This window comes from Schistocerca piceifrons, chromosome 3 (assembly GCF_021461385.2).
Source record: "Schistocerca piceifrons isolate TAMUIC-IGC-003096 chromosome 3, iqSchPice1.1, whole genome shotgun sequence".
NCBI lineage: Eukaryota > Metazoa > Arthropoda > Insecta > Orthoptera > Acrididae > Schistocerca > Schistocerca piceifrons.
The window spans coordinates 280,313,287-280,331,572 of record NC_060140.1 but is presented as its reverse complement, the minus strand read 5'-3'; the positions used below and the strand labels follow the sequence as shown (position 1 = coordinate 280,331,572).

The 18,286-nt window shown below is 43.1% G+C and overlaps 1 protein-coding gene across 1 annotated transcript in view; it reads left to right on the top strand.

Annotated features, from left to right (window-relative positions):
- The window catches only part of LOC124787670 (carboxypeptidase N subunit 2-like), a 112,398-nt gene that overhangs the window by 47,618 nt on the left and 46,494 nt on the right, over positions 1–18,286 (top strand). The window contains exon 2 of the mRNA XM_047254487.1: positions 16,149–16,511. Coding sequence (XP_047110443.1) covers positions 16,200–16,511 — 312 coding nt within the window. The 5' untranslated portion in view covers positions 16,149–16,199. The remainder of the gene's footprint in view (positions 1–16,148; positions 16,512–18,286) is intronic.

The window sequence follows — 18,286 nt, the reverse complement described above, 5'->3', positions numbered from 1 at the left end:
AAATCACCCGCTTGTGCCTGGAGCCAGCCTGTGACCGCATCTTTGAGCTCTTCGTCGTCATCAAACCGCTATGACCCGAGCCATTTCTTCAAATGCATGAAGAGGTGATAATCACTTGGCGCCAGGTCTGGGCTGCAAGGTGGATGGTTGATAACGTCCCACTTGAAGGACTCAAGAAGGGCCGTTGTTCTGTGAGCAGAGCGAGGACGGGCGTTATCGTGCAAAAAAACGATACCGGAAGTCAGCATACCACGGCGTTTGTTCTGTATAGCCCGTCGTAACTTTTTTATTGTTTCACAGTACACGTCTTGATTAATGGTCGTACCACGTTCCATGAATTCAACCAACAACACCCCTTTGGCATCCCAAAACACCGTTGCCATCAGTTTTCTGGCAGAAAAATCTTGCGAGGCTTTTCTTGGTTTGGTAGGCGAATTTGAATGTGCCCACATCTTTGATTGTTTTTTTGTCTCAGGGTTCACATACTTAATCCAGGTTTCGTCACCGGTCACGATTCTGTTTAACAATGGTTCTCCTTCGTCCTCATAACGTGACAGAAAGTCTAATGCAGAGGCCATTCTTTGAGTTTTGTGGTGGTCGGTAAGAATTTTGGACACCCATCGTGCACAGAACTTACGGTAACCCAATCTTGCTGTCACTATCTCGTACAAGAGAGTCTTAGAAATCTGTGGAAAACCAGTAGATAACTCCGACATTGAGAAACGACGATTTTCACGAACTTTTGCGTCAACTGTCTGAACGAGTTCGTCAGTCACCAATGATGGTCTACCACTCCTCTCTTCATCATGAACGTTTTCCCGTCCACTTTTAAATAAACGTACCCATTCATGGACAACTCCTTCACTCATAACTCTTGGTCCGTACACGGCACAAAGCTCACGATGAATAGCTGCTGCAGAATATCCTTTGGCTGTAAAAACCTTATGACAGCACGCACTTCACATTTGGCGGGGTTTTCTATTGCAGCACACATTTCAAACTGCCACAAAAACTAAACTAGCGCAGGTACGGCGTTCACTCGACCACGGCTTGATGCCGACTGACCTGTTGAGTGCGTGAACGCGCAGATGGCGTCGCTACTCCCCCCACAACCCGCACTGTGACCAATCGGAGGTTACTTTCTGAACCGCCCTCGTACTAATGTTATGAACACGATCAATCTGCGGATTTGCATCTCGCTTCCCACGCCCGGGTTCCCGGGTTCGATTCCCGGCGGGGTCGGGGATTTTCTCTGCCTCGTGATGACTGGGTGTTGTGTGCTGTCCTTAGGTTAGTTAGGTTTAAGTAGTTCTAAGTTCTAGGGGACTGATGACCATAGATATTAAGTCCCATAGTGCTCAGAGCCATTTGAACCATTTTTTTGCGGATTTGCATCTGCCGACTTTTTTTATGAAGGCCATCTTTTACACTACAGGCCATGCCTATTGTACCAGAACATATTTCTTTCCTTGAATTACTCTTGTGTCACATCTCGGAATATTTTGTAATCGGATCATAAGAAAAAGAAGCAAAATATAACATAGGAAACTTCTGGGAACGTATAGATTGCTGTTCACCATATACAGGTGACTTTGATTTACACCACCAAAAAAACTACCGAAAATTTGAACTTTCGGTTGCAAGGCCTCCTTCTAGAGTACAAGACACACAAACATTCACAAAAGCCTAAACGGCCAGAGACAGAAGTTATATGTGTGTGAGCTGTAATTGTGTGGATGTGTGTGGGTTTTCTACTTTACAAGAAAGCGTGATGTGTGCAAGGGATAAGTCCCTGAAGTCGCGCTATTTGTCTGTGCCATCGGTGGCTCAGATGGATAAAGCGTCTGCCATGTAAGCAGCAGATCCCGCGTTCGAGTCCCGGTGGGGGCACACATTTTCAGCTGTCCCCATCAAGGTATGTCAACAACACCTGTCGGCAGCTGAGGGTTTCAATTAATCATCGTTTATTCTAGAGAAGCTGCACGGTCATCAATGGTACCTTGTTCTTTCGAGAACAGTTACTATTCTTCATATATAATTTCAATAAAGACCTGTACCCGAAATCTCAGGTGTATAGCAGTCTTTTTGTTGTGCCTGTCTGCAACTCACCGTATCCGCTATATGGTCAGTAGCAATCTGTGCTTTTCGAAATACTGTCACTATTTTGTCCCGGATTTCCCACAGAAAAAACATGTTTTGTGAGTGTATTACAGTTTTTCCCTTTTTTCTGAGACGTGAGCATCAATTGATATAAATTGTCGAAATCATTCTTTTTGAAATGCGTTGTATGTAACACTTCCTGGATTAAAACATAGAATTATACTCCACACAGGTTATTATCCTAAGCTCTGAAAATCCTCAAAAATCCTGTTAGTTTTAAATTCAGCAAACCTGTCAATAATACTTTCTCCTACTGACTCACCAATTTAACTATGGCGTTTAGCTCCATCCTAGAACCAACTCTACCAACGCATCAGTAAATCAGCATCTACTCTAGCCTATTAACCAATGTGGGTGCTGTACCAACTTCTCTTCTAACGACGAACTCCTGTACATCCTCTACGGTATCAGATTACTAAACGAAAATCCAGCTTTATTACGAAAAATCCTACGACTGAACACAGCATTCCATTCTCCTCTTCAAACTTCACACCTGTACATTTCCGATCAATTACGTTCATATTATTGTATTCTTTCTATCCAATCGTCCATCCTTTGTCATCATAAACAATACACTCTCCTCTAGCCACTGCGCAAGTGCTCCAAGGTTCAGTCCTCTCTGCGTTACATTCTTGACACTTCGGACATCCATGATCCCCAAACCCTGTCCATCTCTTCCAGTATTCCGATGTCATCGACGTCCTAGCTTTAACATGTCCTATAGAAATCCCAACAGTCCCGTCAGCTCCATTTCACTCATTTCATCTCCTGGTGCAACCAGTAGCTTCTCAAGACAAACCGTTGAAAAACTTAGGCACATGCAGCTTCCAAATCCATCACTTTTACGTAGCTTTTCACAGCACTCCTGTCCAGTTAACTAACACAGTACATTATTTTTCATTAACCCTCGACTGTAAACTAACGTGGATACCTCATTTAACCGTCCAAAAGAAAGCCGCCAGTAGCCTAAAATAACTAACTGGCCGAACATGAGGATTGCATCCCTGCGTTGCCCTCCACACTTACAAAGTCTTGATCTGTCACATCCTCTTCTACGCCAATGTAAACTGGATACCAAAATTCAGCCTCTCTCTCGAGATAGCTGAACGTCACTTACGCCACCCTGTGTTCCCCACCTGTTCACTACACATATTCTTTCGTATAATATCACTTTCCCCTCTTGCCTCACTCAAACCCACTCAATAATTCAGCAGTTATAAATATTACAAATTATTTGAGTACGGCGAAAAAATCGTTACATGGTCGATTGTAACTTAACAAAGGCCGTATCTCGATATATTAACTCACTCTGAGTGTATTTCTGCGCGCTTGCCTTTGCTCCCTCACCCTATAAAATTTAAATGAAGACAGATGTAGTGGTAGTGAGCAGACAGGGAGTGGTAAGGTACAGGGCCGAAATTAAATGATTCATTTTTATAAAAATTTTATTACACTCAGTTTCAGAATACAATTAAGAAATTAGGAAAACTGGTAAGATGATAACTTCTAAACATTTGCATAAAATGATCAGAGACTCCAGTCAAAACCATTGACCTCAACATTCAAGTTATTTTCTTCTAAAACCTTGACAATCTATTCTACAGTAAGCTAAGTTTTAAGAAAGTAAATTTAAAAAAAAAAATTGATGTGGCCTACAGTACAGTGGGACCTGAGGCCACAGCATTGAAAATGGTAATTATCACAATTGCGCAGTTACATGTGAGGCAACACGCAAGAGAGTAAATGAAGTTAACAACAACTTACTCAGTTTACGCAGATGGTGTCATATTCAGGCATTAATAGTACAAGAGTCCCCCTCCGGTAAAGTGGCCAGCGTTATGTGGGTCTGCAGCTTGCTATAGCTCTGGCTGAATTTACAAAATTCAGAACAGCGGAACAAATATGCAACAGATCCCTGTTACATAAAGCGTTTACTACAAGGAGCTAAACGACAAAAACACGCTAGGTATATTACTTACAAGTTTAAAACGGAATCTTTTATTATCCGTACTTCTGTATTCATAACAGTTCAGTTTATACTAGAACAACAAATAATGTGACCGGTAGCCACGTCACCGCAAGGCTAAGCACTACTTAGATCGCCGGCCGCGGTGGTCTAGCGGTTCTAGGCGCTCAGTCCGGAACCGCGCTGCTGCTACGGTCGCAGGTTCGAATCCTGCCTCGGGCATGGATGTGTGTGATGTCCTTAGGTTAGTTAGGTTTAAGTAGTTCTAAGTTCTAGGGGACTGATGACCACAGATGTTAAGTCCCATAGTGCTCAGAGCCATTTGAACCATTTAGATCACTGCACTTTACTTAAGTACTTAATGTACCTTTCTGAGGTTTCACACGAATAAAGACTCTTTTAACAGGGCGCTAAGAACTAGTCTATCAATACAGAACAAATACTCACTGCTTTTTGTGGACGCGAATATTGAGCAAAACAGTCTGAATATTACTGTTTCCTCTGCCTAAATCGTGGCAACTGACTATTGGAGAGAGGAAATACGACCACGACCCAAGATTAGCTTGCCACAATGCTAATAACGTGCCACAGTACTGGTGAGAATTCAGCTCTGATGTATACAGATTGATGGGCTTATCGGCAAAAACGTACCTCACTGTGCTGACGCTGCCAGGGGACCACCAAGATACGTCCAGCCCCCACCACAAACACACACACACACACACACACACACACACACACACACACACGGCGGGCCGACTGCCCCAGCACCTGTAGCAAACTTGATTCCTTACGCCGCTTTCACACTATACGGTTTTGACCGTACGGCAAAAAGCCGTACGGCTGTAGGTGTGAAGAAATGTATGGCGCCTTTCACATTATACGGCGACGGCAAAATGCCGCTGCCGTGCCGTGCTGCAGCCGTGTCTTGCCACTACAACAGACGGTCGCCGTACGGCAAGTTCGACAACAGTGGCCTACGTGACTAAGTGCATGCTTTCACACTGGACGGTTTTGAGCCGTACGGCGTCGACTAGTTCGTTGTAGTGTCGTTTTATTCATTTGTGTTTATTCTTGTTTACTGAAAAGTGTAGAAGAATGGATGAAATTGATACTGAACTTTTGATAACCTTGGTGGAAGTAAGACCTGTTCTGTGGGACAAAACTCTAGATGCGTATAGAGATCGTATTGCTACAAAGAATGCTTGGCGGGAAGTTTGCGTAGCACTGAAGCAAGATTTTGATGAGATGGAAGACAAAGATAAAAATGCGTTTGGTAAGTATTTATTTAATATATTAATATTACATTTAATACGTTTTAAACAGTTTTTATTTAACGTTATAAATTTTATTCTAAAAGTAAATCGTTTGTTTATAAGTAAATTACTGCTACCAGTCACGTTTTTTTTGTTTTGTTTATATTTTGCACGACGCGTTTCGGGAAATAATTCCCATCCTTAAGTGCGTTTTTCTCTAAGTTTTCATCATGTGTGGTGTCTTTTTATGTGTCAGGTCTTGCATTCTGTTTTCTTTACTGTAATTTATAAGAGAAACACGCACAAGACCTCACAAATAAAAAAACACTACACATAATGAAAACTTAGAGAAAAAAACGCACTTGAAGATCGGAATTATTTCCCGAAACGCGTCGTACAAAATATAAACAAAACGATTAAAAACGTGAGTGGTAGCAGTAATTTATTTATAAAGAAAACTATTTACTATACAGTCGCAGGCTTTCACAAACAATCTACAAAAAGGAAAAGGCTTGTTAATTTATATCTTTGACATCTGCCATGACACGCTTCCAGCATTTGTCATAAAATATTTACAAAGAGTGTTCCTTATGGCGTTGGCTGTCAGTCCTCCTCTTATGTTGGCATCTTGGGCTAAGTCTTCCAAACCAGTGAAGGATGTGGTGTCTTCAATTATAAATCCATCTCTCTGACGTACAAAATTGTGTAAAACAATGCAAGCTTTAACCATTTTTACTGCAAAATCTGGATGAACATTTAAAGGTCGGTGAAACAACCGCCACTTATTGGTGAGGATGCCAAAAGCACATTCCACATACCTCCTTGCTCTGCACAAACGGTAATTAAATACACGTTTCTCAACTGTCAAGTTTGTTCCCCCAAAAGGCCGGAGCAAATGCGTGTGTAGGCCAAATGCTGCGTCTCCCACGAAGAAGTAGGGTACTTTTGGACCTTCCGTACCAGGCAGACATTGGACGTCTGGAAATTCCAGGGAATTACTTTCTATTGACTTCCATAAACTGGACCGTCTGAACACTGAAGAGTCACAGTCTTTGCCATAACTTCCTACGTCGACATAAATGAACCTGTAGTTGGAATCCGCTACAGCCATCAGAACCACAGAAAAGTATTCTTTGTAATTGAAGTACATTGATCCGCTATTAAATGGGGCAGTAAGACGGATATGTTTTCCATCCACCGCTCCTAAGCAGTGGGGGAAATTAGCAGTACGTTCAAATCCAGCCGCTATTGATTCCCATACCTCTTTGGTCGGTCTTTGTATACATTCTTCCCGCAGTGATGACCAAATTGCTGTGCATACATCATTAACCACTTTACTTGCTGTAGAAATCCCAATTCTGTACTGGAAATGTAAGTCAGTGAAGGAACAACCGCTTGCCAGATACCTGAACAAAACGAAAAAAAATCAGTGACATTTAGTTTGCAGTGGACATTTTTTGTTACAGTTTTGCTTTTTTCTATACAAAATTAAAATGTTTTCATACAGTTTTGTTTTCTTTTGATGTAGGTATAGAAGTAATACGGAGGTGGACCAATCTACGAGACTCCTTTGTGAAGTCAAACATAAAAATTCAAGCTGCGAAAAAAAGTGGCTCAGCAGCAAAGAAAATGAAAAAGTATGTATATTCTGATCAGCTGCAGTTTCTAAAAAAGCTGTATGATGCTCGAGAGACGGAGGACAGTTTTCAATCGGAACGCACCGCCAGACTGGAAGAAGATATAGAAACGCAGGGCTCCGTCGAAAATACTGAGAATGTTTCTGGGCCATTTGATACAGCACCCACACAACAAACATCCAAAAGCGAGTGCCATACAAACAGAAAACATAGAAAACCTGATGCAATCGAAATGAAAATATTACGAGCTCTGGAAGAAGACAAACCTTGCAGCAAAATGTCATTTTTACTTAGTCTGAAGCCTCATCTGGAAAAATTTGATGAACAGGATTATCTTCAGTTTCAGATGGGAGTCCTCAAAGTTATAGAAAATATATATGAAAGGAGAAATATATTGACAGCTCAACCTCCTCCATTTACCCATTACACACCTCCCATGCCCTATAATAATAGATTTCAAGCTTATTCTTATTCACCTATGGAAAATGCTGCTCCAATATCCTCTTACCATACGCATCAGATTCGTCCTCCTCCAGCTGCACCAAACCCAACTACTTTTCTCGAACAACCATTACAGACTTCTCAAGGTCGCAGTTCTTATCAACGAATTAATAAAGTGCCACCACCATACCCTTCGCCTTCCACAAGTAGCCATGAAGGCCCACCATCAACAACGCAGTTCTACAACGTTTTTGCAGAGAGCCTGTCGCCACAAAGTGACAGTACAGTCAGTCCTGCTACAAACTCTTTGGTTTCAACTGCTGATATTGATATTGACTTTTCTACTTCATAATCTGAGCGTAATAAAAATGTAAAACACAAATAAATAAGTAAATAAACAGAACTAGTTTTTATGTATTAAATTACCTTAACGTGATAGCCAGCATTTGAACAGGTTGGATGCAATTGCGGAATTGTGTGTTTTGTCGTTGTAACACATCCTTTAGTTTTCTATGTAATTCGTCAAACGAGGTAATAGACATTCGGAAATAGTTAAAGAATTTATTTCCGTCGTTCCTCAAATCTTCAAAGAGTGTATAAAATAAACCCACTTCGTCTCTTCTCTGGTTAATGGGGTGTACCCACAAAAGACGACCTTTTCTTTTGCGGCGACGATGAAGCAACCACAAAGCAACAACTCGTTTACGGTTCATCTTGATACACACATTAAGCAAACTGAATAGACACCAACAACTGGTCACGTCAAAAAGCCGTGTAATGTGAAAGCAACACAGGCACGGCTAAAACTCGTACGGCTTTTTGCCGTACGGTCAAAACCGTATAGTGTGAAAGCGGCGTTAATCGCCCCAAACGCGCCGTCACCTGACTCTCTACAACATGGCTGATATTCGGCGTCACAACGCCCTTGCTACCCTCTGGAGCAGGCTGTTCCAGCTCGTCGGCTCCGTTGTGAGCCGCGGAGCGCTCCCTGCTCTAGGGAGCCGTGTCGCTCGCTGTGACCAGTCAAGTGGGCCGGCACGCCGGCATGTGGCACGGCTGGCTGAGGCAGGCGGCAGGGCAAGCGTTTCCATGTGCCAGCTGCGTCTTACAAGATCGACAACCTCATACTCTTAGCTGCTAAGACGTGGTGACATGCTACATCAGGATATACGATGTTCAGGAAATAAATAAGAAACAACTGTTTTACAAGAAATTGCGTACTAAATTTATTGGGCCTCCGTCGTTTGACATTTTCTTTTCATTACAAGATCGGAAAAAATCAGGCGTCAAAGTGTTCGCGATCGTTCATTACTTTTTACTCTTTTCATTGCTGAGAAAAGCTGCTCACAACAATACGTAGATCCAAACATGCACATGGTCTGACCGGCATTGTTGTGAAGCTTGGGAAATATTTTTTGCTGTAGTGAACGATACCAACGTGTTGTAGTACCTCTCTTTCAACAACGTTCAGTTTTGCAAATCAATAATCTCCGATTTAAGTGACGATGACAAATCATCGGGGGAAACTGAAAAAGGAGTGCTGAACACCTTAAGTTCCATTTCCAAACTAGTGAGGTCTCAGAATCGTGTTTCAAACGACATGATGAGCTGCTTTAACTTTGCTCGGTAATCGCCGAAAGTAGTACCTTCCGGTAGTTTTAAAGAAGAAAGACGATTGCACAACATTAAATGTCCATTACTCATCTGCCTCTCAAACAAACGTAACTTTTCCATGAACGCTTTTATCTGGTCGTGCATGTCAATGATTAGCTGCCCTTTGCCCTGCAATGACGGATTTAAATCATTCAGACGCATAGTTATGTCAGCTAGGAACGCCAGGTCTGATATCCTTTTTATATCTTTCAGTTAACGCATTTCTTCCCCCTTCATTTTGAGAAAAAGGGATATTTCCTCACGAATGGCAAAGAAAACATCAAGAACTTTTCCCCGATTCAGCCAACGAACTGTACTGTGGTAAGGTATATCCCCATACTCCGCTTCCATATCTTTCAGGAATCCTTTGAATTGGCGGTGATTCATACCGTGACGCTACACAAAATTCACACACTTCACGAAATCTACGCCAACCAGCTCTACTGTTTCAGGACACAGTGCCTCTTGGTGAATAAAACAATGAAGAATGTCGCTACAGAATGGAGCTTATCCCACGGCAAATTCATATTGTTCACTGATTCACAAACAGTTTCAAAAATGTCACGCCCTGTTGCAGTGTAATTGAGTGGTACCACATCCAAGAGTTCTTCAGTTGCTTGCAGCTGCATGTCGACACCACGCACAAAGACTGCAAGCTGAGCACAGTCCGATATGTCGGTGCTTTCGTCAAGCGCTAGCGAAAATGCAACAAAGGTCTCCGCCTTTTTCTTGAGCTGTGTCTCTAATACCGCTGCTATGTCCAGGATTCGACGAGACATTGTTTGCTTCGACAGGCAAACTCCTTCAATTGCCTGCACCTTCCTTGGAAACAAACATTCTGCAACACCGAAAACGGCTTGCCACTCGTCGCTATGATGTGAGCGACCCCGTAGCTTGCTCGAATTGCAGATTCAGTAGTATTTTCTGCGTTCTCATTCACCTGAAAATTATAAACCCATTACAGAACACGAACTATGTTGCATGTTTTGATACCCTCCGTATTACGAAACCATTTTTAAACTTACGTTCTTAAGCCTGGCTACCAGTTCTCTGCGTGCAACGCCTTCTGCCTGATCGTAGTGTGCTGCATGAAGACGTGTATAATGTCACTGTATATTGGACCTCTTCGCAGAATTAAATACTGTATGACATACAAGACACTGCTGGCGACCATTCCACTCAATGAATAGAAAGGTATCCTCCAATAGAGGTACAGGGCTCCCACGACTAGTCATAGGTGTCATTGAACACGGATTATTGCGTCAGTTGCGGCTGCATGCGGCCAGGGGGCAGTGAGTTCGCTTTCCCGCTCCACGCGGGCTCCGAGCTGCCGCAGTGAGCGCTCCGGAGCGGTCCGGCTCCCTGGAGCTCGGTTGGAACAGCCTGCTCTGGAGAGAAGACTAAATACTTCAGTTGACTACACCAAAGAGGGAGCAAAACGCGTCAAGATCGACGAGAACTGGAGGCAAAGACTGCTTGCGCGCGGCTCTGTAGCACCAATTTTACTTCGTAAGTGGCTTTTTTGCAGTTACCCTGTTATTTGGTTGGTAGTTACTGAAGGGTTTAACTTAACTACATATCTTAGTTGTAGATAATAATACCAGTTTTATATCCTAATGTTTTTTTGCGGTATCATTGTTTAAGATTTGTGGGTATCGCAGGATATGTAGGGTAAGTAAAGCCAGTGATATCAATCCTACGTCGAAGCTGGCTTGTTATTACTGATACATTTTTGCGTTTATTGACGTTATGTTGTTCGTGGGCATCGTAGCGACACCAGTTTTATGGGCTACTTTGGACGTTTTATTTCATCTATTGTTAATTCACGGGTGTTTATAGTACTTGATTGGTGGGTATAATATCGCTTTTCCGCGCCCAAGTAGCCGGCCGTCGTGGCCGAGCGGTTCTAGACGCTACAGTCCGGAACCGCGCTGCTGCTACAGTCGCAGGTTCGAATCCTGCCTCGGGCATGGATGTGTGTGCTATCCTTAGGTTAGCTAGGTTTAAGTGGTTCTACGTCTAAGGGACTGATGACCTCAGATGTTAAGTCACACAGCACTCAGAGCCATTTGAACCGCTTGAACCATTTGAACCACACGCGGCCAAAACCCCAACACACAGCAGGTGTTCCGTTGCTTAGATACTGATTTTTAAATTACCTGTATAAGTAAAGATTAAATGCTGTTTGTTGGGAAGCGTATCAGTGGGGAACAGCTGGACTGATTTGACTAACTTTGTTTTAGAAAATGTTCTTGATAGTCCGAATAAGGCTTTTAAGGGGGGGGCGGAGGGGGGGGGGGATTCGGAAAGCTGCCCAGAAAACTGCAAATTTGGGAAAATTTGAAAATGTTTTCTATAGGATTTTTGTATGACCAAAGATCACGATTAGAGCGATGGAAACGACTAATTCTTTCTTTTCTTTTTCTTCTTTTTTTTTGTTTTTTTTGCTTTTCTCGTTAGGGTCTTCGAAAATCTTTTTAAGGAAAAAAATAGGGACAGTTACAGAAGAAAGTCGAAAAATGCGGACATAAAACAAAAATCATAATTTTTGTATGCACTCTCGATTCTGAATGAAGATAAGAATGGAATATTTGGCTGATTGAAAATCGGATAGCTCCGAAAAAGAATCTGGAGAAAGGAATTCGACCCTAAATTTAAAAAAAAATATTACATTTCTTTTTGCTTTTCAAGATCTGTCCAATAAACGTACTTATTTCATTTCTATTCGCGTTTATTTAGCTACTACGTCCGTAGATGATGTTTGGCAGCTGATTGTCAAATTGTGAATCTAGCCACTCGGTTACATATTGACGAAAAATTGATCCAGTTGTTTATTTTCACAATTGTGATTGTCTATCCTGAGCGGCTTGCATTCGCAACGACTATAAACAAATCACAAAGGCACTCATTGGGTTTTTGCGACATTGAGCTTGAAAACCATTGCTTCTCGTATCTTCAGTTGTATGTCGCACATTGCCGCGTCGGAAAACCATTAGCTTTGATTGCCTGCGCGCCAGACTACTAAACAAAAAATGCGTGTAGCATAAAGCACTGCAATGAACGAAATGTGATGTTGCAGTAAACTCTTCGAAATCAAGTTTTTTTTTTTGTTTTTGTTTTTTTTGACAGTGTACTTCAACATCGATCTTGCAAACGAAATCGAAATATAAATAAAACACCTTGAGATTCATTGTGATTTCAAGTTTAATGGAAGCGAACATATCGTTTGGTTCACATCAAATTCCGACTTAATTCAAGTAAGACTTAAATTCTGGAACAAAGCCGCCCGGTTGCAAGTCGATCACATTCCTGACACGTCAAACATTTCCAGCATTTCAGAGTTGTAATGCGGATAGAGTTCATCTCGCGCATAAAATTTCCCATTGGCGTAATTCTGAATGTACTCCTCCTCGAATTGAAAATGCATGGTCACAATCATTAATAGACGCAATGATCGCTCAAAAATTCGTTGTTTATCATTTTTATTTCGTTTACACATTTCCTATAGTTTTTCTCTAGTTTGCAGAACAATCACAAACAAATTTATTGAATCGTGGAGGTATATTCCGTCTGTGCAACTAACTGAAGGCAGTTTGTTTAATGCCATACGCGTTTCGCTTCTTTTATTTGCGAAGCATCTTCAGTGACCTGCAATACATGTTTCTTTTTATATATATAATAAATGTAGGTCTATTACGTGGTAGTTACAATATTCACCATTATACATTTCGTCACGTTATTCTCCTTTCAAAAAAACACTTAGGGACAACTTGTGTAGCAGAAATTTGGTGACTTGAAATTATCGTCCGGTGTTACGATTTCCAGCAGATTACCCATGCCAGTGGTCTTGCCTTCAGTTAGTGGCATAGACGGAATATACCTCCATGATTTTGAAGCAACTAAGGAAGGACGGAAGAGAGGAGAATGACAAATTTATTAAAACTTGGAGAGGATAGTGTCTGTTGGGTCAGCTGGCTTCGAAAAATTTCGTTACTTGGTAGTTACCTTTGTTTTGTGTTTGTTAGCGTAACGTGTACTATATCTTAGTTGGCATATACGAAGGGCGTTTGAAAAGTCTGTGCAAAAATAAAAACTGCTTACGTGTTTGGGGTAAACCTTTTTAATTTTTCGACGTAGTCTCCTTTTAGACTTATACACTTCGTCCAACGTTGTTCTAATTTGTTGATCCCTTCCAAATAATAGGAATTTTCCAAGTCTGAAAACAGCTATTAGTTTCTGCAATCACCTCCTCCTTTGAATAAAATCTTTGTCCCGCCAACCATTTCTTCAAATTGGAGAACAAATAGTAATCCGAGAGAGCCAAGTCTGGAGAATAGGGGAGATGTGAAACGAGTTGGAATCATATTTCCATTAATTTTGCTACCACAACTGTTGAGGTGTGTGCTGATGCATTGTGATGATGGAAAATGACTTTTTTGCGGTCCAATCGCCTGCGTTTTTCATGCAACTCGGTTTTCAAACGGTCCAATAACGATGAATAATATTCACCTGTAATAGTTTTTCTCAGTCGCTGAGGATTATCCCTTGCGAATCACAAAAGACAGTCGCCATAACCTTTCCGGCCGAAGAAATGGTCTTCGCCTTTTTTGGTACTGATTCTCCCTTGGTAACCCATTGTTTAGATTGTTGTTTGGTCTCAGGAGTATAGTAATGTATCCATGTTTCATCCACAGTGACGAAACGACGCTTAAAGGCCTGCGGATTCTTCCTGAACAGCTGCAAATCATCCTTGCAACACTTCACACGATTCCGTTTTTGGTCAAGCGTGAGCAATTGCGGAACCCATCTTGCGGATAGCTTTCACATGTCCCAAATGTTTATGCAAAATATTATGTACCCGTTCATTCGAGATGCCCACAGCATTATCAATCTCATGCGCCTTAACTGTTCTGTCATCCATCACCATAACGTGGATTTTATCAATGATTTCTGGAGTCATAACATCCACAGGGCGTCCAGAGCGTTCAGCATCACTTGTGCCCATATAGCCACTCCGAAAATTTTGAAACCACTTATAAAGTGTTCTAATCGAAGGTGCAGAGTCTCTGTAATACACTACTACCCATTAAAATTGCTACACCACGAAGATGACGTGCTACAGACGCGAAATTTAACCGACAGGATGAAGATGATGTGATATGCCAATGATTAGCTTTTCAGAGCATTCACACAAGGTGGGCACCGGTGGCGACACCGACAACGTGCTGACATGACGAAAGTTTCCAACCGATGTCTGATACACAAACAGCAGTTGACCGGCGTTGCCTGGTTAAACGTTGTTGTGATGGCTCGTGTAAGCAGGAGAAATGCGTACCATCACGTTTCCGACTTTGATAAAGGTCGGATTGTAGCCTATCGCGATTGGGGTTTATCGTATCGCGACATTGCTGCTCGCGTTGGTCGAGATCCAATGACTGTTAGCAGAATATGGAATCGGTGGGTTCAGGAGGGTAATACGGAACGCCGTGCTGGATCCCAACGGCCTCGTATCACTAGCAGTCGAGATGACAGGCATGTTATCCGCATGGCTGTAACGGATCGTGCAGCCACGTCTCGATCCCTGAGTCAACAGATTGGGACGTTTGCAAGACAACAACCATCTGCACGAACAGTTCGACGACATTTGCAGCAGCATGGACTATCAGCTTGGAGACCATGGCTGCGGTTACCCTTGACGCTGCATCACAGACAGGAGCGCCTGCGATGGTGTACTCAACGACGAACCTATGTGTGTGCGAATGGCAAAACGTCATTTTTTCGGATGAACCCAGGTTCTGTTTACAGCATCATGATGGTCGCATTCGTTATTGGCGACATCGCAGTGAACGCAAGTTGGAATCGTGTATTCGTCATCGCCATACTGGTGTTATCAGCCGGCGTTATGGTATGGGGTGCCATTGGTTACACGTATCGGTCAACTCTTGTTCGCATTGACGGCACTTTGGACACTGGAAGTTACATTACAGATGTGTTACGACCCGTGGTTCTACCCTTCATTCGATCCCTGCGAAACCCTACATTTCAGCAGGTCCTGTACGGGCCTTTGTGGATACAGAAAATGTTCGACTGCTGCCCTGGTCATCACATTCTCCAGATCTCTCACCAATCGAAAACGTCTGGTCAATGGTGGCCGAGCAACTGGCTCGTCGCAATACGCCAGTCACTACTCTTAATGAACTGTGGTATCGTGTGGAAGCTGCATGGGCAGCTGTAGCTGTACACGCCATCCAAGCTCTGTTTGACTCAATGCCCAGGCGCATCAAGGCCGTTATTACTGCCAGAGGTGATTGTTCTGGGTAGTGATTTCTCAGGATCTATGCACCCAAATTGCGTGAAAATATAATCTTATATCAGTTCTAGAATAATATATTTGTCCAATGTTCAAATGGTTCAAATGACTCTGAGCACTATGGGACTCAACTGCTGAGGTCATTAGTCCCCTTGAACTTAGAACTAGTTAAACCTAACTAACCTATGGACATCACAAACATCTATGCCCGAGGCAGGATTCGAACCTGCGACCGTAGCGGTCTTGCGGTTCCAGACTGCAGCGCCTTTAACCGCACGACCATTTCGGCCGGCTTTTGTCCAATGAATACCCATTTATCATCTGCATTTCTTCTTCGTGTGGAAATTTTAATGGCCAGTAGTGTATTTGTCAGGCTTCTCTTTAGTCTCCTGAGGTATTTAGCCGTTCATAATGTTTAATCACCACACGAAATTCCATTTTTTCGCAGTCACTCGGCTTCCTTGATTCACACGAATGCAAAACACAAAGAAATAGACCAGTATGGCTGAAACTTGGTGTGCGTTCTTTGCAAAGATGCTACTAACTAAACATGACCTTGATACCCGCCGGTGGTGCCATGTCTCGGAATTTGCACGGACTTCTCAAACGCCCCTCGTACGATTTACCGGTAGCCATTTTGATGACGTCATAGGTCAGACATTGAAACGATATGTTACAGTTGTTGCGGAAACGTTCTCACTAAATTCGCTTCGAATGGTTTCCAGCTGCGAGCGAACGGAGCTCGCCTGGAGGCGAAGGGGAAGTCCCGCGGCGCGATGCGTGCGCTGGCGGCGGCGCTGGCGGTGGCGGCGGCGTTGGCGGGGGCGGAGGCGTACTCCTACTGGCGGCCCACGACGCCCTCGACGACGACGGTGCGGCCCGAGGAGGCCTGCCACCTGCCATGCCGCTGCCTGCGGCTCAGCCGCTGGACGCCGCGCATGCGCGCCCACTGCCTCGTCGTCTGGGACAGCGACCGCCGCCCCCACCCCCCCTTCCAGCTGGACGCCTCCGTCGACGAGGTCGACTTCGCTCGCAGCAGGATCCACAAATTATACGCCGTGCACCTAGAGGGCCTGGAGCGTGTTAAGGTAGGTGCTTCACGAGGCTCACACGTGTCTGGAGTTTTGTGTGGTCGGTTGATTGGTTTGGGCAGAGGACCAAACAGCGACGTCATCAGTACCATCGGATTAGGGTTGGGTTGGGTTGGTTGGGGTGTTTGGGGGAAGAGACCAAACTGCGAGGTCATCGGTCCCATCGGATTAGGGAAGGATTGGGAAGGAAATCGGCCGTGCCCTTTCGAAGGAACCATCCCGGTATTTGCCTGAAGCGATTTAGGGAAATCACCGAAAACCTAAATCAGGACTATCGTACGTGGATTTGAACCGTCGTCCTCCCGAATGCTAGTCGAGAGTGCTAACCACTGTGCCACCTCCCTCAGTGGAGTTTAGTCTGAGTTCTCATAGATAAAGGAAGATCGGAAACTGGACAAATAGCGTACCAAACTGACCAGCGTCAGGTCTAGTTTTGGGAAAAAAAGCTTGTATAATCAGGGCAACTGAGAGTAACTTAAGTAGTGGTGAAACCATGTTGGTAGGTAGAGAACGCACAGGATAAGGTTAAAATTGTGGATGGGGCCGTAAACAGTTACAGTGAGTTGCAAAATCTAACACACGACTTTATTTTTCAAAGAACCACTTATTTACACATTCCTTTCAAAGATCACAACTAAACAATGGCTGAAGGCCTAGTCACAGAAAACTTGAGAAGCTTTCTGGACTGAAGGCCCAAAACCACACCAAAAACAAGAACGGCTGAAGGCCCAGCTTAGAAATCAAAATCAACCAAAAATAGAAGGTGAATTTTAAAAAAAATTCAATGCAAAGCAATTAGCGGCTGAATGCCTACACTACACGTCTGAAGGACAACTATAACTAAAACACATTAATAAACAATTTTTCCAACCAAGAAATTTCTTTTAAGCTTACAACAGAATGGCAAAATGCCTAATTAAAGAAATATTAACTTACTCCACGGCTGAAGGCCACAGACAAATTGGAAACAATGGCTGAAGGCCTGAACAACAAGACAGAAAACAATTTAAAATAAACCCCTACCTTCATATAAAAATTTTCCTTTAAAGAATACACATGGCTGAAGGCCTTATTAAAATGGGTTCACGTAAATCCTCAGCTGAAGGCCACACGTAACATATCGAACAACTAACAGCTTAGGGCCTGGATTACAACCAATTTCAGATAGAACAAATTTTAAGGAAATTGTTTTTTAATAAAATCAATCTTCAAATTTTAATTCGACACAAGCTGAAGGCCCTTAAGTAAAATTTAGATAGAACTGAATTAATACATGACCAAATACCTCGCACAATACTTCAAACTAAAATGAAAATCACAATCTAAAACAAACAGAACAAGTGGTGCTCAGAAATGTTCCAAGGGTCGGCCTGAGAAGGTAGCTCAAACGTAAGGTGAGGTGAGACAGGCAGCTAAGAGTTGAAGTTAAATAATCGAATGACAACCCAAACTAGGGACAGCCCAAGGACCAACCAACAATTTAACCAATTCCCTTCCGTCCGACCAATGACAGAACGATGGAAAATGTCAGCCGAGGACGAGGATATGAACCGCACTACATCTTCAGAAATTGGCGTCTAAAAACAGCCAAGGGAACAATAACCATTCAAAGCAAAATATGAACCAAACAACTTAAAACACCGTCAAACTACATGCCATGCCAGACAGCAGGTACACTGCCGAAAAACTACACTAACGACCAGGGCAGGTAACTGGGGCATTAACGACCACAGGGCGAAAGATACCGCTGGTGCATTTCAATGCCAAGTAGC